The sequence below is a fragment of the Fusarium coffeatum genome, assembly GCF_003316985.1.
Source record: "Fusarium coffeatum strain FIESC_28 chromosome Unknown BRIP53273_contig_138, whole genome shotgun sequence".
Taxonomy (NCBI): domain Eukaryota; kingdom Fungi; phylum Ascomycota; class Sordariomycetes; order Hypocreales; family Nectriaceae; genus Fusarium; species Fusarium coffeatum.
In genome coordinates, this window is record NW_022157931.1 from 104,200 (window position 1) to 126,894 (window position 22,695).

General features: G+C 49.1%; 8 protein-coding genes across 8 annotated transcripts; 4 read left to right on the forward strand and 4 right to left on the reverse strand.

The window, feature by feature from the left end:
• Positions 1 to 7: 7 nt before the first annotated feature.
• On the reverse strand, positions 8 to 925 carry FIESC28_06457 (uncharacterized protein; the record flags this gene model as incomplete). The annotated part of the gene is made up of 1 exon (XM_031160601.1): positions 8 to 925. The coding sequence occupies one exon, from the start codon at positions 923 to 925 to the stop codon at positions 8 to 10; it is 918 nt and encodes a 305-aa protein (XP_031015367.1).
• A 737-nt stretch (positions 926 to 1,662) lies between these two features.
• Positions 1,663 to 3,278, forward strand: FIESC28_06458 (uncharacterized protein; the record flags this gene model as incomplete). The annotated part of the gene is made up of 2 exons (XM_031160602.1): positions 1,663 to 2,646; positions 2,700 to 3,278. 2 exons carry the CDS (start codon positions 1,663 to 1,665, stop codon positions 3,276 to 3,278), a joined length of 1,563 nt encoding a protein of 520 aa, XP_031015368.1.
• Positions 3,279 to 4,303: 1,025 nt separating this feature from the next.
• FIESC28_06459 (uncharacterized protein) lies at positions 4,304 to 5,650 on the reverse strand (the record flags this gene model as incomplete). Its single annotated transcript, XM_031160603.1, has 8 exons — positions 4,304 to 4,337; positions 4,391 to 4,862; positions 4,924 to 4,980; positions 5,039 to 5,131; positions 5,203 to 5,335; positions 5,390 to 5,425; positions 5,487 to 5,556; positions 5,613 to 5,650. The coding sequence occupies 8 exons, from the start codon at positions 5,648 to 5,650 to the stop codon at positions 4,304 to 4,306; spliced, it is 933 nt and encodes a 310-aa protein (XP_031015369.1).
• Positions 5,651 to 8,334: 2,684 nt separating this feature from the next.
• Positions 8,335 to 11,134, reverse strand: FIESC28_06460 (uncharacterized protein; the record flags this gene model as incomplete). The annotated part of the gene is made up of 3 exons (XM_031160604.1): positions 8,335 to 9,642; positions 9,693 to 10,413; positions 10,470 to 11,134. The coding sequence occupies 3 exons, from the start codon at positions 11,132 to 11,134 to the stop codon at positions 8,335 to 8,337; spliced, it is 2,694 nt and encodes an 897-aa protein (XP_031015370.1).
• Positions 11,135 to 11,960: 826 nt separating this feature from the next.
• FIESC28_06461 (uncharacterized protein) lies at positions 11,961 to 14,092 on the forward strand (the record flags this gene model as incomplete). The annotated part of the gene is made up of 2 exons (XM_031160605.1): positions 11,961 to 12,275; positions 12,323 to 14,092. 2 exons carry the CDS (start codon positions 11,961 to 11,963, stop codon positions 14,090 to 14,092), a joined length of 2,085 nt encoding a protein of 694 aa, XP_031015371.1.
• Positions 14,093 to 14,811: 719 nt separating this feature from the next.
• Positions 14,812 to 17,309, forward strand: FIESC28_06462 (uncharacterized protein; the record flags this gene model as incomplete). The annotated part of the gene is made up of 3 exons (XM_031160606.1): positions 14,812 to 14,901; positions 14,961 to 17,031; positions 17,089 to 17,309. 3 exons carry the CDS (start codon positions 14,812 to 14,814, stop codon positions 17,307 to 17,309), a joined length of 2,382 nt encoding a protein of 793 aa, XP_031015372.1.
• Positions 17,310 to 17,664: 355 nt separating this feature from the next.
• On the reverse strand, positions 17,665 to 18,234 carry FIESC28_06463 (uncharacterized protein; the record flags this gene model as incomplete). Its single annotated transcript, XM_031160607.1, has 2 exons — positions 17,665 to 18,033; positions 18,100 to 18,234. The coding sequence occupies 2 exons, from the start codon at positions 18,232 to 18,234 to the stop codon at positions 17,665 to 17,667; spliced, it is 504 nt and encodes a 167-aa protein (XP_031015373.1).
• An 887-nt stretch (positions 18,235 to 19,121) lies between these two features.
• FIESC28_06464 (uncharacterized protein) lies at positions 19,122 to 19,928 on the forward strand (the record flags this gene model as incomplete). The annotated part of the gene is made up of 2 exons (XM_031160608.1): positions 19,122 to 19,397; positions 19,452 to 19,928. The coding sequence occupies 2 exons, from the start codon at positions 19,122 to 19,124 to the stop codon at positions 19,926 to 19,928; spliced, it is 753 nt and encodes a 250-aa protein (XP_031015374.1).
• Positions 19,929 to 22,695: the final 2,767 nt, after the last annotated feature.

Genomic DNA, 22,695 nt, shown 5'->3' on the forward strand with positions numbered 1-22,695 from the left:
GACAGTGTCAGCGTCGTCGTTTAACCGGACTCTCACGCTCCACTAAACCTTCGAAGACTGCATCACGTTGTGATTCTATAGATCGAAGTTCCTGTCGCAGCTCTTCCAATTCTGCTCTCGCCATGTCTGGATTGCTTGGTAACCCCTGAAAGACGGCCAGTTGTAGGTCAAGCTCTTTCTTTTGTGCCAGGACTGATAGATATTCTTGCTCGTCGCGAGAGAGGTCGGCAATGGTTGGGTGCGAAGAGTTGGAAGATGCAGCAAGTGAAGCAACCTTGTCTTGGAGCTCAGGGAGCTTGGTGGATAAAGCCTTAATCTTGCGCTGCATTTCGAGGTTTTGTTTGGCCAGATGCGCCGGAGGCTGGTAATCTTCGCTTTGGAGGTCTTTGAGTATATTGTTTATGCGAGCTGCTTCCTCGTCAATGTGCTTGTGCAGGACTTCGACGCGGGTCTTCATTTGTTCTGCATCATGTATGCTTGATTGAAGCTGAATCATCCGTTGACCCAACGTCTCTGGCTCCGGAAAGGCGACACCAAATTGCAGCGCTATGTTTCCCATAGCATCAAGAGCTGTGTGTCCATCGGCAGGGAGGTTGTGTTGCACAGCTTCGATCAGGCCTTCTCGCAACGGCCGACTCTTGTTCTCGATCTTAGCTTCGGAGTCGGTGAGCTCCTGTAATGCGGCGGCTTCAGCTTTTGCGACCAAATTACGCTCCTCGTCTGCCGATTCGTTCACAGATGCCAGGGCTAGTAGAGCCTTGAGCGTATCGTTATTGCGCTCGAAGGAAGGGACTGGACGAGGGTGGAATTTCGAAGAGAGCCAGGCGTCGATATATGACCAGTCGCGGGCGGTGGAGGCAGCGATGCGAGCAACGGAAGGAGAGAAGATGGCCGAGTCTTCACTGAGTAGGCGGTGATGCGCCATGGTGAAATGCGCCACGCAAAAATGTGAAATAGGTGCTGTTTGTCTGGACTTCAGAAACGTATTTGGTACGGCATGCTGCACCGGAGTTGTATGTAAATAAATTGTGAGATTCAGGGTCGAGACCAACCTAAAGTGGTGACGCCACAGCACAACAAGCCCAAGCCCAAGCCGCAGGCACAGTTGACAGGCACATGCAAGCTGCAGACTGCAGTCCAGTCGGCTGCCATCAGAGTGGATGATCACCCCTGTCCCCTGGCACTGTATGCGCAAGATGATTCGGTCCCTTTCTAGACTAAGCTTATAGCGCCCGGCGCTAATTCCTACAGCACCCATGGAACCTACAGCCTGGAACTGCGCCCGAAATTCCTAGCACCTGCTAGTTAAGTACTTGTGGCCACCTATCACAATTGGTGAGAGGCCGTGTACCTGATTGACAGATACCAACTTTCCCTGTTCAGTCAATCGGAGGCACTTGGCTTTGTTGGCTTCTTTCGTGAATAAAGTTGTCCTCTTTGCTCTCGACTGTGACTTGCTTTCTTTCCCTTCTATTGAGTATTACGAGTCTCTCGCTCAGTCGACTTCTGGTTCTTTCATTTACTACAATCGTCGTCTCATTGAATTGTCGTCGGCTATTGCAACCATTAAGAAGTTGATGCCTCGCCTATAGACATTATTCACCTGCGACTTGCTTGCCCTTCTACTTCTCTTATACTTCGAATCGACCCAACTCCTTCGAAATGCACTTGAACCTTGCTGCTCTGGCAGTGGCCGCTACGACTTTGCTCGCTTCGGCCAACGCTCTCTCACCTCAGGATGTCCCGGCCGACCTTCCTGTTTCGCAGCTCCTTACTACGGCGCAGTCGCATTTGTCTCGTGGCGAAACCAACGAGGCTCTTGTCTACTATGATGCCGCCATCGCTCGCGACCCTACCAACTACTTGACTATTTTCAAAAGGGCCACCACGTACCTCTCCTTGGGCCGAACTTCGCAGGCGACCGATGATTTTAATAAAGTGCTGTCGCTGAAGCCTGGCTTCGAGGGTGCCCACCTTCAACTTGCCAGGCTGCGTGCCAAGGCAGGAGATTGGGACGCCGCAAAGACACAATATGGACTTGCTGGAAAGCCTTCTAGCTCTGCTGAGGTCGTGGAGCTCGATGAAGCCAAACTGGCCTACAGTATGGCTGAGATGGCTGGCAAGGGCGGGAAGTGGGATGAGTGTGTCAGCCATGCTGGTACGGCCATCGTGGTTGCGAGTCGATCTCCCCATCTGCGCGAACTTCGAGCGCATTGTCGTTTCGAACTTGGGGATGTCGAAGAAGGCATGAGCGACCTGCAACATGTCCTCCACATGAAGCCTGGCGATACCAGCCCGCATGTTGTCATCTCGGCTACCTCTTTCTATGCGTTGGGCGACATGGACAATGGTATCGGGCAGGTCAAGAAGTGCCTTCAGTCTGATCCAGATTCCAAGATCTGCAAGAAGTTACACAAGCAGGAGAAGAAGCTCCAGAAGGCGATCCAGAAAGTCCAAACCCAACTCGGCCGATCCCAACCTACTACAGCAGGCAGAGCGTTGGTTGGTACTGCTGATGAGCCTGGTCTGGTCCCCGAAGTTCGACAACAGGTGGATGAGCTGAAGAAGAACAAGAGCATCCCACACAACGCACGCACACAACTATTGGAACTCTTGATAGAGCTCACCTGTCAAGCACAGAGCGAGGTAAGACTCGCTTTTGTTTCGTTTCTCTCGTGGGTCACTAACAATCATTCTAGTCAAATCACAAAGACGTTGCCAAGTATTGCGACGAGTCGTTACAGCTTAACCCCGACTCATTTTGGGGTCTGCTGCACAAGGGTAAAACACAATTGAAGAGTGAACTATACGACGCCGCTATTGCAACCTTCCAAAAGGCTGCTGAACTTCGACCCGAGCTAAAGGAGAAGGTCAACCCCCTGCTCAACAAGGCAAACATTGCTCTCAAGCGCAGCAAGACAAAGGACTACTACAAAGTCCTTGGTGTTGAGCACGACGCCGACGAACGCCAGATTAAATCCGCCTACCGTAAGCAGTCTAAGATCTTCCACCCAGACAAGGCGGCCAAGCAAGGTATTCCCAAGGAGGAGGCCGAGAAGAAGATGGCTAGCATCAACGAGGCATACGAAGTGCTTAGCGACCCTGAATTGCGAGCGCGCTTCGACAATGGTGATGATCCCAACTCGCAAGAAGGTCCCAGAAACCCCTTCCAGCAGGGCAACCCCTTCGGCGGTGGCGGACATCCTTTCATGTTCCAGCAAGGTGGTGGTGGGCCCAACATTAAGTTCCAGTTTGGAGGTCAAAACTTCGGCTTCTAAGTATACTCAATGGATTTTGGATTTATTGCAGATGAAACTTTCAGATATTCTTTTACAGCGAAGGGGTTCGAAACATTATTTGGAGTGGTAGAGAGCATTGCTTTCCGAGAATTGACTATATATATATATATATTCACAAGGACATGTCTCTTCCTCTGGAGTACTTTGGGGTCATGGCGTGGGAGTTTTCGTAGTTTCTCTCATTCTCATTCTATATGGAGTCCTGCCACACGCACAATTGAGAAAATGCCAACGTTCAAGGACTTCTTGATTCTCAGTAACCAACTGTCTGCATCTCACACAATTTTCCTACAATGCGAGGTCAACCAGACTCTCACAACTTTCACAAGCCGCACTTACCTTGCAATGCTCGACATGCTTGCTAATTCAGCATGGCCAGACATCGAGAAGCAGGCGAAAACATTGTCACTTATGGAAAGCTATATTGCAGTGATGGTCGGCACTATTTGGCAACAAACGTCAACTGAGGCGAGGGACGGCGCAAGTTCACACTCGCCAAGAACCTGCGGAAGGCCAAAGCATGCATGCTAGTATCTTGACATTGACAAAGAACTCGCAAAACTATCATGACACAATCCACGCCGTCTAGCTGCGCAAATGAACACCAACACTCCCTCACCCGTTTCCGATCCTTTGTCGCCGCTCTTGTCCGTTTTGTTCGTAAGAAATGGTGATGTTTCGTTATGTACACGATCCGTTGCTATTTGTCCTGGGCCTTGCTCAGCCTAGCCTATGGGAGAGGCAATGCTGATCTGCAAAGTCAGTCGACATTCTCCAAGTAAAGAATGTAAACCGAGCCAGGGAAAGCGCCAAATCAAAAAGGTAGTTAATGGTTGAGCAAACCTCATGGATATGCCATCCTCGTTCCCAAACTTTCCAAGTTTTTATCGTCATTATTTTTCACTCTCAAGTCTATCCTCTTCATGAACTGAGCCGTCGTACTTCGATAATGGAATTGATTTCTACACTTGGTCAAGAACTGGTCGCTTTGGCGATTGACGATTTCAGGCAGCGTCGTTTCGCTTGATAAAGTAAGACCTAACAGGGAAGTCCGGTTAGCTTCGAGCGAGATATTAGAACTATCAACATACTTGGAGAACTCATAAGCTGACCAGCAGATGGCTGTGCTGGGCATTGTGGTGACAATACGAGGTCGGACGCCCTTAAAGAAACCCGCGACGCCAGCTCTTTGGTATAACAGCCTGCATCCTCCAACAAAGCTGTTGACTTGTCTCACTTGAGGATCGGTCGATGTTCCACGTGTTTGAAGCATTGTCTTGATGACATCCATGGGAGTTGTAAGACCGGCAGCAAATCCACCAGCAACAGCGCCAGCTAAGCAGTGTGTCATAGGGTCGTAGTTCTTTGCCGGGTTCATGGCGGTAGAGATCGACTCGTATGCGAGGAACTGGAGGGCCGTGAAAGGTACTGTCATGGACAGTGTCGTGGGGTAAGAGATGTAGAAAGCTCCTAGGCCTTCCGACCTGTAGACATACTTGGCGCAGTCAAACATAGATCTGTACATCTTGCTAGAATTTTGGATCTGCATACGTTGCTTGATAACTACAAGGGTGTCAGCGAACACGGATTCAACATGCTAGAGGGTGCGGCATAAGCAGCGTACCATCGAAAGGATTCATGAAAGCATCGCTAGCAATAGTAGCGGCAGCACCACTAGTAGCTACGAGAGGCGAAGTCAGCAATGAATTTGGACAGGCATTGGCGCGAAATGTATTTACCAGCAGCAAGAGGATGGTGAACACCCGCCTGGTTGCCACCCATGGCATGTTTAACTGCTTCGTAAGTCGCAAAGTAAACGGCATGTGCAGGTCCTAGAAATTGTTAGCGATCATGCATGATGGGCCAAGCTAGCTCGAATTCTAGCATGACGTGGTTGACTTACCAGCACCAACGATGACACTGGACATTCCGCGCCATAAGCTAAAGAAGCCCTCGGTACGGGCGATTTGAACAGTATTGCGGATGACACCTGAATAGGCGGGAGTGGTGCTGGGGTTAAGTATCTGCATTCTCGTCTTGAAGCGTGTCAGATAGTTGTTCAATACTCACAGAGAATGGGAGAAACAAACCTTGATCGCATCAATCGGATACATGGCAGTGTGCTCCTATGCAAACATGTAAAATTAGCCATGCGTGTCATGGAAAATCCGGACAAGTGAAGCATACTGCTATACCAGCAAAGGCACCTGCTGCCATATTCTGCAGCAAAGAGAAGTTGGGTGGCAGAGATTCATAGCTGCGCAACAAATGGTCAATCTCAAGCTCCAGGTAGCTATATCGAACAATGCTCACTCGTAATCCTCGACTGGCTCTGCACTTGGCTGGGCCATGGCGGCCACAGCTTCCGATGCTCCGCCGAAAGGCTTGGTCTCGAGGGCCGCCAGATTGGCGACTGGAGGGGATATCGAGGTAATTTCGCTGTAAAAAGGACGGCGATCGAGTCGTGCCGGATGTCGAGTGGGCTACGGTGGTTTTTTTCTCGAGAGAATGGAGCTCGGGGTTTCGGAGTTGTTGGGGTGCGCCTCACGGATGGTCGCAGTAAAGAGGAACGATGACGATGTCGATGTCGATGTCGAAGTTGATACTCGAGATAAAGACCCAGGGGCGAAAATAAGGCCTTGCACTTGACAAAGCCGAAAGTGCCGCGCAAAGTCGTCGATATACCCTGTGGTTTCTTCCCTTCCCAGACCTACTCGGTCTATTCAAACAGGCTAATGAATGAGCAATCTGACTCCGGGTTGACGGTTATAGAGAGCAAAAGAAAGAAAAGCGCGGGCAGCCGAGCGGAGGCGATGGAGCAAAAAAGCAGTTCAGAGGGTTAGGTAGGTTGGCGTCTTTGACTTGTGCTAGGTCTACCTAGACGGGGAAAACTCCAGGTCAGGTAAGGTACCGATACAGCAGTTTAGTAGCTGGAGCTACCTGTAGAGTGATACCTACGGATAGAAAAAAATAAATTCTGGGGATTGAGAGATGGAGCTCCGTTTACGGCCTCGGAGTCCGGACAAGAGCTAGGGATTTTAAGACCCTTGGATGTACCTTTTGGGCTAATCTTTGGCGATAAGCTACATGTCTTGTCATTTCTCTTTCCCCTCCTTCCATTCTGATTCTGATTCTGATTCTGATTCCAATTCTTTTTCCCTCTCCCCTCCTTTAGCGTCCTTTTCACCTCAAACGTGCGCTTGCTTTACCTTGTAAGTATCCCTAGACTAGACTGAAGTAGTGGATGCTGTTAGTTAAAGTCCTCGTTATCGCACATTTCTCTGTGGTAATTGTCCCGCGGAAGTGTCTTGATAGCTCCATCCAATATCTTATCAATTCACTTGATGCCGAGGCATAGCGGTACTTAGTAGCCTAGCCGTTACCGTTCGACGACATATTTAATTTTACCTGTCAATTATCATCCAAAACTCAATGCCTGAGAGTTATGATTTTTTTTTGTACAAAATAATCTCAACGACATCAGTGCCTGTTTGTGATTGAGCGATTCTGTGAAAACGACTCAAGCATGTCTCGGATCCTCTTGTTCCTCTGCCCGGGATCCATCCATACCCATCCATACCTTATCCATGGATATCATGGAACCTTCCGACCCTGTACTATTCGTTACTTCTCAACGCGCATCAGCGCCTAGAGCAAGTATAGTAGGTCAAGAAGTTTGATTGTATGCATGAAACATGTCCAAATCCCCTGCCCTGTTATACAGGGAAACCCGTCTCGTCGGTTTCAATGACAGGGTTGAGTGAGTGTCAAGAACCCGTCGTTTATTAGGCATGTCACACAACTGCTGGGAGTGAGATCTAACAAACATGCAAGTCTCCGGACAAGAGATTGACAGTGGATAGAAAGAACCTCATGCGTTATTCAACGACCTACGGTAGAAACAAACAAACATATTCTGGTTGGGGTAAAAGATTCCACATCACCCTGGGTAGAGTTATGCGCGAAACATTCGCTTAATTTAGATTAGAGAAAAGAACGAGGGTTCTTCCTCTCACTGTGAGTGGCGCTGTCAGAAAGTAGCTCACCTTGGCTGCATAGTCTAGGTCATTTGTGTCTTCTATGGAACTTTTATCGTAACAAGAAACAACATTATAGACCTCTTTCAGAAGTAATCAGTCACTAAGGACAGATATACGACGCACAATTAAGCACAGCCATCAAGGTATATATCTCACTACTGCCCAACTAGACTGTCGCAGTACCCAAAGACCGGGGCATGTACAAGGGCTGGGTATCTTTGCACGATGAAATTAAGTTATCAATCAGCAACGGGATCCATTATCCGTAATCAATCAGTTCAGTCGAGTCCCTTCTTACATCTGTTATTACTCCACTACCACTACTTGAGTCGAACTACTCTTTTGTTAAGTTGTTCGCCATGGATGGACATGGTCATTCAAATAGTTGGTTTATCTCACTCGTAGTTGATTGCCATCATCATGGCACCCTCTGGTTGTAATATACCATCACCGAGTGGTTTTGAATCAACGTTTCCATCTACTCCCGCATACGATAGGCCATGTGTTATAGGCTACAAGTGTTCGATGCCGACGTCGGCGCTTTCACCCCGTCAGATCCGGTGGCCAGCATGTCACACCTCGGAATTGCAGCTCCGAGCCGGGCCTTCGTCAATACTGTATACCTTAGGAATGCTCCATGCATTTGCAAAGTGACACCGATGGCAAATCAAGTTGGTGAGGCACGCTGTTTATTCTGCTGCCTACCTACATGAACTGCCTACACGACCTGCCACGGCCGGCGGTCGTAATTCTGTTACCCAAATGAATCGAGGCCAATCTATTCAAGCATGTGCTCTGAATTCCTCGGCATCAATCGGATGAATCCGCCCGCGATATACAGTAACCAGTCTAGAAAGAATAAACGCCAATAAGATCAACCTCCGTCTTGGGAGGACTAGGGTATTCTGGGGCTGATGACTTCCAACAAGCACCATGACGCCAATGCCACTTACCATTCGAGAACAAACAAACCCAAAAAATGAACATGCTTCAACTCACACCATTCCACCACCTCGCCGAGGCCTTTGAGTCTGTTGAAGTTGATAAATGAGACCAAGCACCCCTGCTTCGGGGTCTTCAGTGTTGGCCGCGCTATTCTCTCGAGTCACTCCTCTTGCTGGCGAAGTTTCCCATATCGATTCACCCAGCGCACCTCCTGGTTCATATAACTCATCGTCTTCTCCATTTCGCCTAGAGGCACTGACTTCACTCTCTTCGATGATTTGGCTCTCCCCTCGATATCCTCGCGGGTACCTTGATGCATACAGACTCCGTGCAACCGCATTACCCCCAGGAGGCTGGTGATGCTGATCCAGTAGCATCGACGCCATTGGAGAAGGCTGGGGCATCGCTCCCATGCGTGCGCCTCGTCCACCAGGAGCTCGACTTCTGTTGCGCCCTGTCTCTGGTCGACCAATATGCGAACCCTGCATGTCTGCTGCCAGTGTAGGAGATCCGATTCCTGGGAATGATGGGGGAGGGTGGAATGCTGGTTTCGGTCCGGGGGGAAGATGGCCAGGAATGCCAGTCTTCGGGTTCGCTGCGTAGTTATCGAGGAATCCGTAGTAGGATGCTGCCATCTTGCCATGTTTTGTAGAGTAGTAGTCCTCACGGACATCTGGCCGAGGCCTCTGAGGCCCAGTATTGCCGGGACCTTTCTGAAAATCAAATACAGCGAACGAGCAGACATAACCGAGTCCATCAACATGGATTGTGAATTCTCGGAAAAAGTCGACGATCTGATCACTGCACTTCGGGAGTGAGAATAGCAGTAGCATGGGCGTTGTGACGATTCCCATCATTTCCTCCAGAAATATCACCACTTTCATCTTGTAGAGCTCTGAGAATTCTTGTTTGACCTCGGTGCTGTGAAGCTTGTTGCGCCAGTGATCCGGCACATATCGCGTGTATTCAATGACATTCCGGAGTGCGTATTCCGGATTGAAAACCAAGGTCTCTTCAGACACCATACCACGAGTTGCTGCCCAGATGGCAGCAAAGATACCCAGATAGAACATCACAGGCCTGTCTTTGGTGATCTCAAAACTAAGAAACAGCTCGGAATCGAGAATGGATCCAACTCCCAGGATGGCTGTGATTGCGCCTGACATGAATGCAATGCTTTTGGCGACTTCTTCAGTTATCCTCTTGGGGAATTGATCAATGTATCGAGTTGCAAATGGGTATGACATATGCAACCGCTCATAGAATATATGTGGTAATTCGTTAAATTGTCGAAATTTCCATTCCGCCAGAGATGTGTACTTTCGCGCTGCAGCCTGTTTAGGATCCTTCTGGTATTCCTGTTACAAATTAGCTTTTCTGTCAATTATCCAAGGGGCTGTTCACTGACGTAGTAATACGTGAAGAAATAGACAAGGACTACATATGCGAGCACGACTGGCGCAAACAAGAGGTTAAGGAACCCAGCAAATAAGAAGCGCTGTCTTAACTTCTGGCTCAGTAGACGTCTGCGATCCGGACGAAGAAAGTCTTGCTGAACCTGTCCAAGCTCGTTAAAAGCCATATCGAGGATACAGTATTGGAGATACCATTCCATCGTCTTGGAGAACAACTGGCGACCCCGCAGGAAGGGGACCGGCAGGGACAGGTCCAAGATATCCTTGTTGATCATCGCTATAAGATAGTTTTCCTTGCGCATCAGACGATTGGCAATGTCGAGTGCATCGAGCCGTTCCTTAGACTGGCTTCCCATGAACTGGCGCAGTCTCGGTGAAATATTAGTTGCAGTTTTTGGGTTCTCTTCGCGAAGCGCCATAATGCGGCCTACCACGTCCTGCCACGAGATAGTCTGCATGTCTTGTTCCGGGATCTCAAGGAGGTAGATATAAAAGTCTCTGATGTACGTGAGACGACGTAGCTCCACGAAGTATTGAACACACTTCCATATGAAAAAGAAGGTGTAGAGCCAAATCATAAAGTTCCACAGTCCGGACATTTTGCGAGTGCATTGCGGGACGATAACCTCATGCAAGGAGTGACTTTTGGGGATTTCTGAGTAATCGATGCACTGACTGAGAAAGGTGAGTAGTACCGCAACGAAAAGAGTTTCCCTGGCATCACAGGTTAGCTGTTGACAAGCCATATTACTGAAACCTAGCACACTCACATAAGCCACAAGGCGTTGGTGGAAAGGATACACCAGAGTCCTCCACCCTCGTAATAGTCGTAAACATCGCGCATGAAGCTGTCCAGATTCGATGTGTTGACCCACCTCCACAATGCTTTTTCTCTCGGATTGTTCATCATGCCGCCCCCGGCAATCGGCCTTGGCTGTGGTCCTGCAGACGTACTGTATGGGTCTTCCTGGTGAAGTAGTTGTTGTGCGGTTGCCGCCTCCCACTGAGCCCTTGTCCGTGCCGACGATGGCCCTGCACTTGCAGGCGTACGTGGGTTTCCGGAACGAGCTGCTCGCCTGGGAGGCGATGTTGTATGTGGGTTCGTCATATCTTTTGGTTCCATCAATAGCGAGGCAGGTACTTCATTATCTCCCTCGTCGTCTTGTTGATGCCATCGTGGCGGTGATCGCCCAGGGCTTCGAACATGCGCTGTTGGTTGAGGGTTCGCCTTCCCTTTGCCTTTTGGACCCGGTACTGCGCTTTCCACAGTCATGCGACTATCGCCGATATCAAGTCCTTCGGCGTGAAAGTCCTCGAACCGGTGACCAAGATTCTCCTCATCAAGACCGGGGTCATACTCGGGGTCTTCTCCAGAACGTAGCTGTTGGTAGAACGACTGCGCTCCCCTCGAAGGGGATTTGTTCCGAGAAAACATATTGGAAATAATCAAATATTCGGTAATCCGATCAAAGATGAAGAAGGATGGGCATTTCGGTTCAGTGTCGAGATTCGATGACGGTAGCTTCTTAGTACGAGGTGTCTACGAGAACGAGAACGGTCTTAATCAAATGTTGCGTGATGATACCAGGCTTTGGGAGATTCAGCAGAATCAAAATACAGTTCAGGATGGGTCCTAGGAGTCGAGAAAGTGTCAGTTTTGATATAAAGGTAAAACGGGTGGTCACAAGGGGATGAATCACGATAAGCGTGACCTAGAGCACATGCCTATGGTAGGTAGGTAGGTGCCTATCTACAGTAACGAACGGACCTAGTTGAACCTGACCCAGACTTGGACGAATGGAGTTGTGACATACCTTTTGGACTTGTATTGTGAGACAAAGCGGCTATACAAAGAACTCCTAATAAACAGACAGATAACTGGAAGTTTAATAGATAGACGTACTGTCCAGGCATCACCGGCTGCTGGTATGACGCTACAGAGCGGTGAGAGGTTCTGCCAGACAAATACCGATAAGACCCCCACGATTGGCTAACCACCGCCTGCCTGATCTGGGGTCCACTCACGACACCGTTGCACTCAGCATTAGATGTTAGTTAATTAGGTAGGTAGTCTAGTATCTACCTGTCTCATTAATAATATTCATCCCTCTTAATCATTCATCTTGAAATAACATAACATTGTTTATTCACATACTCCACGAGATTTTCGACTTCGATTCATGGGCTTGTGTGAGATGGAATAAATATTGTCACAGCAAGAAGTTACTGTTACTTCAACATTCGAACGAACCTCCTTCAACATGACTCCTTCAGATCACTCTTTGTCACTCAAGAGTCTTCCTTTGAGAGATAATCTCAACTCCGGGATCTCTTCTGCAGAGGGCTACCCACAACCTCCAGCTACTCCCAAAGGCATTACGCCCCTGACCTCCAAAGTGACGAGTGTCCTCTCCACGACACATTCCGATGCTGAATTCCGAGACGCCTTGTCTCTTCTTGATCAACGTGGGATTCAAAACGACGCCGAGACTCGTCGACGTGTTCGATTAGACTTGCAAAAAGAAGTCATTGACAGTAATGGCGAAGTTATTGCCGAATTCGGGCGCGTAGCAGAGGTGGGTTCCAATATCTTACAAAAGGATTTATACCAACTCGCAAATAGCAACTCAGGCGCATTAAAACAACTATCGACAAGCTCAACAATGGGTATGATGAAATGAAAGGCCAAGTTGTCGAGGCTCACAGACAAACTTTACCGGCACTTTCTGAGGCATCTTCTCTACTAGAGCAAAGAAGGCAAGTTGAGGTCAAGCAGGAACTTCTCGGGGCTTTCAGAAAACACTTCATCATGTCTGACAACGAAGTCGCTGCTTTGACACAAACGGCTGAACCGGCTGATGACCATTTCTTCGACGCTTTGAGCAAGGCAAAAAAGATTAGCAAGGACTGCGAGATCCTGCTCGGTTTTGAGAAGCAGACACTAGGACTGGAGCTTATGGAGCAAATGTCGAAAAACATCAACCTCGGCTTTCAAAAACTCTACAAGTGGATTCAACGGGAATTCAAGACCCTGAATCTTGAGAATCCTCAAATGAACTCTTCGATCCGTCGGGCACTCCGAGTTCTGGCTGAGCGACCGTCGCTCTTCCAGAACTGTCTCGATTTCTTCTCCGAAGCTCGGGAAAGAATCCTCTCGGACTCGTTTTACACAGCACTGACTGGTACTTTGCCATCAGGAGCTGAAGATCAATCTGTCAAACCAATCGACATGTTGGCACACGACCCATTGCGTTATGTTGGAGACATGCTAGCCTGGATCCACTCAGCTACTGTCAGTGAACGAGAAGCATTGGAGGTTCTCTTCGTTGCCGAGGGGGAGGAACTTGCCAAGGGGCTCAAGTCTGGACGAGATGCCGAGATATGGCGGCTTGTTGCCGAGGACGACGAAGCTGAAGCTGATTTCAATGCACTCAAAGCACTGAATGATCTGGTTGATCGTGATGTTTCTGGTGCTGCCCGAGTGCTTCGTCAACGAATGGAGCAGGTAATCCAAGCAAACGAGGACACCATCCCAGCCTATAAACTTGCAAACCTCATCAATTTCTATCGCATTACTTTTCAGAAAACACTGGGCCCCAACTCAAACTTGGTAGAGTTAATCGGAGGTCTGGAAACAGAGGCGCTACGGCAATTCCGAGCACTGGTAAGGGATCACATTGCAGCCCTGCAGGGTGAATTTCAACATGCCCCTTCAGACCTTGGTCCGCCCGGTTTTCTACAAGAGTCCCTCAAACAGCTCAAGGCTATTACCAAAACTTACGATTCCTCGTTATCTGCTTCAGAAGATCGAGAGAGCGAGTTTGAGAACGTATTAACAGAGGCTTTTGAACCGTTCATGGCCGGCTGTGAGAATATGGCTAAGAACATGAACACACAGAATGGCGCCATCTTCCTTATCAACTGTTTTTCTTCGGCAGTAGCATGTTTAGAACCGTTCGAATTCACGCAACGAAGAACCAAGCAGCTACGTGAGAAATCAGATGATCAGGCCAAAGGGCTCATCACCAGTCAATACCACTTTTTCCGAAAAGGCTCAGGGTTGGATGCCATCTTCTCCAAGTTGGAGGAAGACGATGATAAAGATGCCACCTCATTGGATGAGAAAGCTCTGGCTCAGGCAAGCCAAACACTGGATGACTTCTTGCCATCGGCACTCATGGACGCTATGGAGAATCTAAAGCATCTTCAAGACGCCAAACTGGCCCGGCAGATCACTGAGGAAGCGGCCGAGCAATTCTGCAATGACTTTGAACAACTAGAGGAGGTGATAACAGAGGGTGATGACGAATCCGTGAACTCTGAAGAAGAAGATCAAGGGCTGCGGTCTGTGTTTCCCAGAACCACAGCAGAAATTCGCGTACTGCTTTCCTAAACTACCTGACTACCTGGTAAACTCCAGCAAAATTAATACCTAAAAGCGAGTTAAGCTCCCAGATATAGATCTGCAAATGCGACATAGAAGCTAGATGGCTATGATATACTGCATTAACGAGTGCTTTACCAAACGCTGCTTTTCTGTGTAATTCATTTAGATAGGTATCAAAATGACTCACTGATGTCTGTTCATTGCAAGTGATTCAGCCTCTTTAACAACATTCATCTCCACAACTCCTCTGCATGACTGTATCTTGGAAGCTGACAGGGCTGTATGAGGCTGAATCTCAACTATGGACCCAAAATACCCCGCCACTATCGGATTGCGACGAGGGTGGGCGGTGCGAGTCTGGACTACGTCACCGCCTGCCCAAGTTTACCTGCTATTCCATGTTCAGGTACGTAGGAACGATCTAGACTACTTCATCACGAGCAACTACCGTCAACAAGGAGAGTCTCGTGCTTTCTGTCTATCAACACAGACTTTTTCTCCCACTGACTCCGAAACGTTTACGAACGCGAGGCTCTCAATTGCATTCCCTGCGTGGAGGCATTTGCTTGTTAACTTAGTCACAAGCCTGTCTGTACCCACCCATACCCCAGCAGAACCTGCTCGCCAAAAAGCACAGTATCGCGACGATCTGTAAGAGTCGGCGGACTTGAGCGCAACGCGTGCCAGTTTCTGGGCTACTATGGTATTGGCCTGTCGCCGGAGCCATGTTACGGAACAGGGCCCTGGCTGTTCTGCAGAAGACCTACGATGATAGCTATCTAAGCTGCTCAACTGCCATCTACTATGAAGGCCAGGTAAGGCCAAACAGTTGCGCTTTTGTCAATCGAAGACTGATCGCCAATGTGAACAATAGGGAAGCGAAGCTGAGGCGATGCGACACTGGAAAGCTGCCTTAGATCAAATATACGACTACAACGCAAATCGGGCGCCTCCTTCATACAGTCCGCGTACAGATACCGAGAAGGCTTTACAAGAGGCTCTGAAACAACTCGAACTACAATGCAAAGAGCGAATCGACCTCCTCGAAGCTCTCCGAGTATCACGACAAGAAGATTCGACGCTGACACCTGGCAAGTTGACAAAACGTCCAGGTCTACCTGAGGGTAGTGGCTCTCTAGGACAGGGCACAATCACTGCCATGCAATACTCGGAGCTTTCAAGGCCATCCCTTCCGCACCGCCCATCGCAACCTCGCCGCACATCGTCAGAGCTCGCTACGGTTGATGGGCCCAGCACATATCTCGATCCAAACCTTCCTCCTATGCCGCGATCTGCTTCACCTGGAGGGCCTGCTTTACCTCCAAGACCGAACAAGACGTTACGAACACCAAGTCCCGAAAAGCACACTATGAGAACCACATTGCGCTCCGGGAAACCAGGAGAGAAGTCTACTAAGCCACGCAAACCATCAAAGCCTCTTGCCGAAGGCTCAAGTAAGGCTGCGACTTTAGCATGGAGTGCCCTGGGCTCTAAAGATAGGTATATGAGAGGAACCCAATCGGAACTCGCTCCAGCTACTGTGAGCCCCAGTTCCCGTACGTCTCTGGATCAAACACGAAGGCCAGCGCCAACGCAGTGGGATAGCCACTCGCGACGACTTGTTGTACCCCGGGATCGTGATTTTGACGGAGATTCGTCTGGAAATACCCGGCACTCTGATGAATACTGCTATTCTCGCCCGTCGATGTTATCAGTGACCGCTGCTTCCAGCGCACTCAATTCTTCGTCATATCAGGACTTGCCTTCTTCGGATGCCTATGCCGGCCGAAGTGAGCGGCCACCGAATCCTTTCATTGCTTCGCCGTCGCCTCGCAAGGTCTCTCGACAAGAACTGGCCAATGATACCGAGACTGCCGATGATTCTGGTGAGGGCTCAGAGCGGAGAAGCGCTTCAAACAATATTCCAACTAGGGGTTCAGCAGCCAGACAACCCACAAGGCCTTTGAAGCCTGCAAAGGTCAATTCCGAGGCTCTAGATCGCTCCCGAAGGCGCGGTCGTAAAACCCGACAGGCTTCGATTTCCAGTACATCTGGCGAGGATACAACCCAGCGAGATTCAAAGCCACGCCGTGTCAAAGCAAAGGAAGCCCCTATAGAAGCTGGCTCACAGGAGGAAGATTCGGACGCATCTGAGGCAGACAAGAGCCCCGATGATATGACTGAATGGAAGAACAAGAAGAAACAGATTCTTAAGAACTTGCCTCCAGGGGTTGACACTGCAGCTGCCAAGCAGATCTTGAACGATATTGTTGTTCAAGGTGACGAGGTCCGTTGGAATGATGTGGCCGGTCTCGAAATAGCCAAAAATGCTCTTCGCGAAACTGTTGTGTATCCATTTCTACGGCCTGATCTATTCATGGGCCTTAGAGAACCCGCCAGGGGCATGTTACTGTTCGGGCCACCAGGAACTGGAAAAACTATGCTCGCAAGGGCTGTGGCAACAGAGTCCAAGTCTACTTTCTTCTCGATCTCAGCCAGCAGTCTAACAAGTAAATACTTGGGAGAGTCGGAAAAGCTAGTGCGAGCTCTGTTTGGCCTGGCTCGAACATTGGCACCCAGCATTATTTTTGTTGACGAGATCGATTCGCTACTGTCTCAGCGGTCAGGTTCGGGAGAACATGAGGCTACTATGAGAATCAAGACAGAATTCCTCATCCAATGGAGTGATCTCCAACGAGCGGCTGCTGGAAGAGAAACGACGGAAAAGGACAAGGAAAGGGGAGATGCCAATCGGGTTCTTGTACTAGCAGCAACAAATCTTCCTTGGGCAATTGACGAGGCAGCGCGAAGACGATTTGTACGACGGCAATACATCCCGTTGCCCGAACCAACTACCCGTGAGACGCAGCTCCGGACTTTGCTAGGGCAACAAAAGCATGACCTTTCCAATGAGGATATCCTCAAATTGGTTGAAATGACGGACGGTAGGTGATCTTTCATGAATCAAGCAAAAGTAATAACCAGCTGACCAATACCTGCAGGGTTTTCGGGCTCAGACATTACAGCGTTGGCTAAGGACGCAGCCATGGGACCATTGCGGTCTCTGGGAGAAGCACTGTTACATATGACGATGGATGAGATTCGACCAATTCAGCTACTTGACTTCGAGGCAAGTTTGACAACAATTAGACCCAGTGTTAGTAAAGCTGGCTTAAAGGAATATGAGGATTGGGCTCAAGAGTTTGGAGAACGAGGTGGATAGATTGCACTATATCTTTGTATACAGCATGCGACCACAAGGCACAGGTACATTATACACCCAGGAGTACTGTGGAACAAGACCCAAAGGTAGATATTGGGGTCTGGGCATTGGAGTTGTACACGGGCTGGATGTATAGTATGTCATTTTATATGTTACAAATGGTACAGTTGGTTTGAAAGCCGCCATTTCGCTGTGTAGCTCTCTTCGATATATCATACAGGGCCTGGTTATTGGCTCAGCCGGTATATCCCTATCATGCCTCATATAGGAACTGCCCAGCATTATCCATTCCTATTCCACTATCAGAGTCAGAGATAGCCGTGATCATGTGTTGTGATGTAAAGTTTTGGTAAGTTCAATCGACGTCGCTTGCTGAGGTCTCCGATTTGCGTTTTTGTTGAGCCTCCCAGGCCAGGCGTCTAGCTTCCCTCGCTTCGTTTTCCAGTCGCTTCTCTTCCAGTCTCTTGCTCTCCTCTTCTTGCCGTCTCGCTACCCTCCGCTCATCCTTAGCAGCCTTCTTAGCCTCATACTCCGCTATTCTCTCCTCCATTGTAGGCACAGGTGGACGTTCATGCGCAGGAACTCCGTGGGCGGCAATTATTTCCTTGATAACATGGCGCTTGTGTTGGGAGGTTGGCCATCCGGGGACAATAGAAACGACATCGCCGGTTCGTAGGGATGAGTTCGGATCGTGGACAAGGTAATGTTTGGGGTCGGCGAACCACTGGTAACAATATGTCAGCCGATTATTCCCATTTTTTTATCTGCCGCATCAGACAGTGCCTCTCACCTTGTTGACAATCTTATTCCACTTCTGGCCGCCGACTCGAACTTTGACAGTCTTTTCCATAAGACCAGCAGAGACGACGACGCCATGAAGCTCGTGCGTAACGCGGCGCGCGGCCTTGGCGACTTGAGAAGACATGGTTTCGATGCCTCTTGTCTTCAATATATTATAAACCCGAGTATCTGGGTGGCCTGAAGCGTCGGCGGTCGATTGTCTTGATGTGATGCTCAAATGTTGGATCCCAGCTCGCAGAGGCTCACATCTAAAAATTGGTGACCAATGAGATTTGAACTTGCTGCTGTAGAACGATTATGTAAGGTTACTGGGGGGTTGCGCTCGTTCGATTGGCTCGAAAGACCTCACACGACTCACGATATCCTCACATGTGCAAGGTCTAGATGCATACTGTAGAGATTATTGAAGTAACTGGTATGCAACAGATGTTTTATGGCATTGATATAACGATGGTACTCTTGGAAACATGTCCCGAATAATAAGATGTATGTTTCCCATACTTTCCTATTGATAGTACGTACATGCTCCGAAAGGCCGTCCGTCCGTAGGTCGGGGGCCGGGACCCGCAGACTGTGCGTGGATATCGGAACAGGTGGGGGCACTACAAAAATTTGGCTTGGCCTGAGGGTTCAACTAACACCTTGTCAGTCGAGGGAACCATCCGTATCCGTATCTACCGCCTGCCGCTTTTTTCCCTTAGACGAGATTTAATCCTTACCTTCTTCGCTTGTACGCGACAAACATTCTCCCGAAAACAAACGCAAACATCTTCGTCTGACAGTTGAATTATTTCGTGGTCACTAACCCATATATTTCTACTTACCTACTGTGTGGCTTGCTTGAGACAAACTCGAGCTACCAACGTCAAAACTTTACAAACCCCCACTTCCTCTTTATTTTTTTCTTCTCTTCATCATGTCTTCGCCCGAGCGTCGAACTGCTGGAGTCAAGCGACCTCGTAAGAACCAAGAACACGCAACGCCTGCCAAAACTCCAGAGCGGCCATTGACATGTCGGAAACTATAGGCACTCAGTCTCTTCCTCCTCCCTCGCTTCCTCAGTTGGTTGCCGAGCAGAGCACACCCATCCCTCCCACAGACAAGGACTCTCAGCGCCTGATCGTTGTTCTGTCCAATGCCAGTCTTGAGACCTACAAGGCTTCTCACGGCGGTACCAGCCGCAACCGTGAGGACAAGTATTCTCTGCTCAACAGCGATGAGCACATCGGTGTTATGCGTAAGATGAATCGGGACATTAGCGATGCGCGTCCTGACATCACCCATCAGGTTTCAACTCTGAATTCTTGAGTCGGCATTCAACATGCTGACCATTTCTCTTAGTGTCTACTGACCCTCCTGGATTCGCCCATCAACAAGGCTGGCAAGCTTCAGATCTACATCCATACCGCCAAGGGCGTCTTGATTGAGGTCTCCCCCTCAGTCCGTATTCCCCGAACATTCAAGCGCTTCGCCGGTCTCATGGTTCAGCTTTTGCACCGCTTGTCTATCCGCTCCACCAACTCTAACGAGAAGCTGCTCCGGGTGATCCAGAACCCCATCACCGACCACTTGCCGCCCAACTGCCGCAAGGTTACTCTGAGTTTCGATGCGCCATTGGTCAAGGTTCGTGAGTATGTCGAGTCTGTGGATTCTAAGGACAGCATCTGCGTCTTCGTCGGTGCTATGGCCAAGGGTGAGGATAACTTTGCCGACTCTATGGTGGACGAGAAGATTTCTATCAGCAACTTCTCGCTGTCTGCCAGTGTTGCTTGCAGCAAGTTCTGCCACGCTGCTGAGGATGTCTGGGACATCATGTAAGACCCATCCATCCTCAATGACGTCGGCGAGGGGGCCGAAGTTGCGAAGGACGCCAAATGCCGGCTCGCCCAACGACGATACAACATCGTCGCTGGGGGCAGACCGGTTCGGCGGTAACTTGGAATGCCTGGGGTGTTCGCTGTCGCTTGTTTTTGCAACCAAAACATGGGGCGTTCAACATCGGGTCCAAGACGTGAATGTCGTCTTGATGGGTCATTTCAACCTGGCCCACACTTTCCTCTTTGTTCTTTCTTTTCTGTTGCTCAGCGAGTCTGCTCTGTTTTGCTTCTTACTATTTGAGAGCTATCACGCCAAGTTGATTCTGGATCAGACATGCACGTCTTTATTACTTACCGATCTAATCAAACAGCATCCCCTGGATAAAATGACATCTAGGCTATGTTTGAGATAAGTTGGGGATACGATATGATTGGGCTTGGTACTTCTGGAGATTGTGGTAGCTTTGAGGGCATGGCTGGACAATTCACCGCGCCGCCAACATGGACGGACAGACAGACAAGTCGCTCGACAGTTGAAGGACAATATGCATATGCTGGAGGATAATGGGATGTAAAGTATTCCATAGGTAGCGAATAAGTGCACACACGTGTGTCACCAAACAAACATCAACTAGGCCCTGCATCCAAACCAAACACGTCTTCGAGGTTGAGGCCACCGAGCGAATTAAGCCCGCCGCAGCCGCGAATGCGCATACGCATGCGGCTAAAATGGGGTTGGTGTAGCACCAAATCGCCCCGCACTCTGTTGGTCTCGTATGTCCAAAATTACCGACGAGAGGAAGAGAAGAGAAGGAAGTAAAGCGAAGTGAAGTCATGGATGAACACATGGCAGGCGTGGAGACATGATGGAGGATTATGCCAGTACAACACTCACCTACCTCAAACGCCAAGATAGTATTTATCAGTGTCAACAGTCACATTAGAAGGAATATTTCTTGGATGTAGTATCTGTAGCAAATACTGATTGATCATTGGTGGTGGGTAGTAGGTAGTAGCTGGGGAGTTCTGAGCACGATGACCCCACGTAGAGTTGGAAAGAAAACATCGGTGTTAATTATCCATCATGCATCGAAGGATCGAAGAATGGAAGAATGTTTGACTAGGCGAAGGAGACGATAACCAGGAGGTTGGTTACAAGTTTGGGGCCAGGTCTGAGCTCTAGACCGCCAGGCGCCTGGGTGATATGCACATGCATCGCATTATGCATTCCACAATTTAGGCCTCGTCGAAAGCGATCCGGTTTCTGTAATGGTCATGTCGTCGCTGGAGAATTCATTCTGGTTCTAGACAAATGCTGTCGTGAGAGAGCAGCAAGGGCTTCATCCTAACTCACCTCTGAGTATGAGAAATCTAACAAGACATGGGAATTCAAAGCCCGGGTACAGGCCGGGGGTGAGTGCCGGTGGATGTACGGTGGATCAAGCCGGCGGCCGTGAGTCCAGCCGCTGGGCTTGACGTGGTCACGCATCGGTGGCCGGGAGTCATTGGGCCAATACGGGTATCCACGAGCTATTCTCCGATGATCGTACAGTATAGGAGAGGACGCAGAAGGCATAACCACAGCAGCACACTATGTTGAGAGGAGAATAGCGCGTGGCTCTAGATGCCCAAAAGCAAGACTCTGGTCAGCCATGTGGTAGTCATGGCCAAACAAACAAATGGCATGAGCGGGACGAGCACAGGAAGGAAGTCTATGCACTGCACTAGTTTAGTTGGATATAAGAGAGACAGCAAGTTTGAAACGCTCAACTATGTACAAAGTCGAAATGTGTCATTGCTACTAGCCTATCAGTATCTACCTTACATACTACATATACTGGTCCGTATACAGATATAGTTGTGTATTTTCTCGTGCTTGTATTCGCTTGTAAATGGTTCTGTCACGAGGGAATTTTAAATCAGGAAGGACAATACAGGAAGCTCACATTGGAAGTGACTGTGATGAAACGGTAGATACTGTAGTAGGGTAGGTACTACCTAGCGACAAGAGGCATGGATGGAACTTGGCTTGGCTTAGTACTGTCCAAGCTGCCCACCCATTTATCGCACCATGTCGACTGCCCCTTCCTTCTAGCTGCAGGTACCGAGTTAGGACAAGTCCTTACAGGGATGGCTCATGATGTTCCCACAACATGCGTACAACATATTTTATTCAGGTGAAAAGACAGAATCTTGGTCTCATCACCACCAAAGTCTGACTGACTCAAAGCGCAGTGGGTAGAAAGACTCGATTAATTCACTAACAACTAAACACATGCTATCCGTTTTTGGTTCAGATTTTGAAGGGTTCAGGGGTGATCATGAGCGGGTGCTGCCGGATGGCGCGGGGCTAGTGGACCATCTCTTAACCCAAGACGGCAATGCGTACAGCGTGCCTACCTTGACTCACACATGTCCAAGTCTAATTATGCACAAATGCATAATTTTACAGATCACAGCACACAAATCCCCTACAGATCTCTATCGAATTTAGGTCTTGTAGTCGCTGTAATTTCATTTAGCATCCATGCCATGATATAATGGATGTGAATGGAGTAACTTGGATGAGAATGAACCAGGGCCTGTCAAGTATCTTTGACCATCCATCTACCCCTCTATGGTACCTAGCATGGCTGGACTGGGCTGGGTCCAAGAGGGTCAGATGTCAACGAGTCACAGAGCCACTGTCACAAGAGGTGCAGAACTGGGCCGTTGACTTGTTATGAGACGCAGCGGGAGGGTTGGCTGAGACGAGACACCTGAGCCAT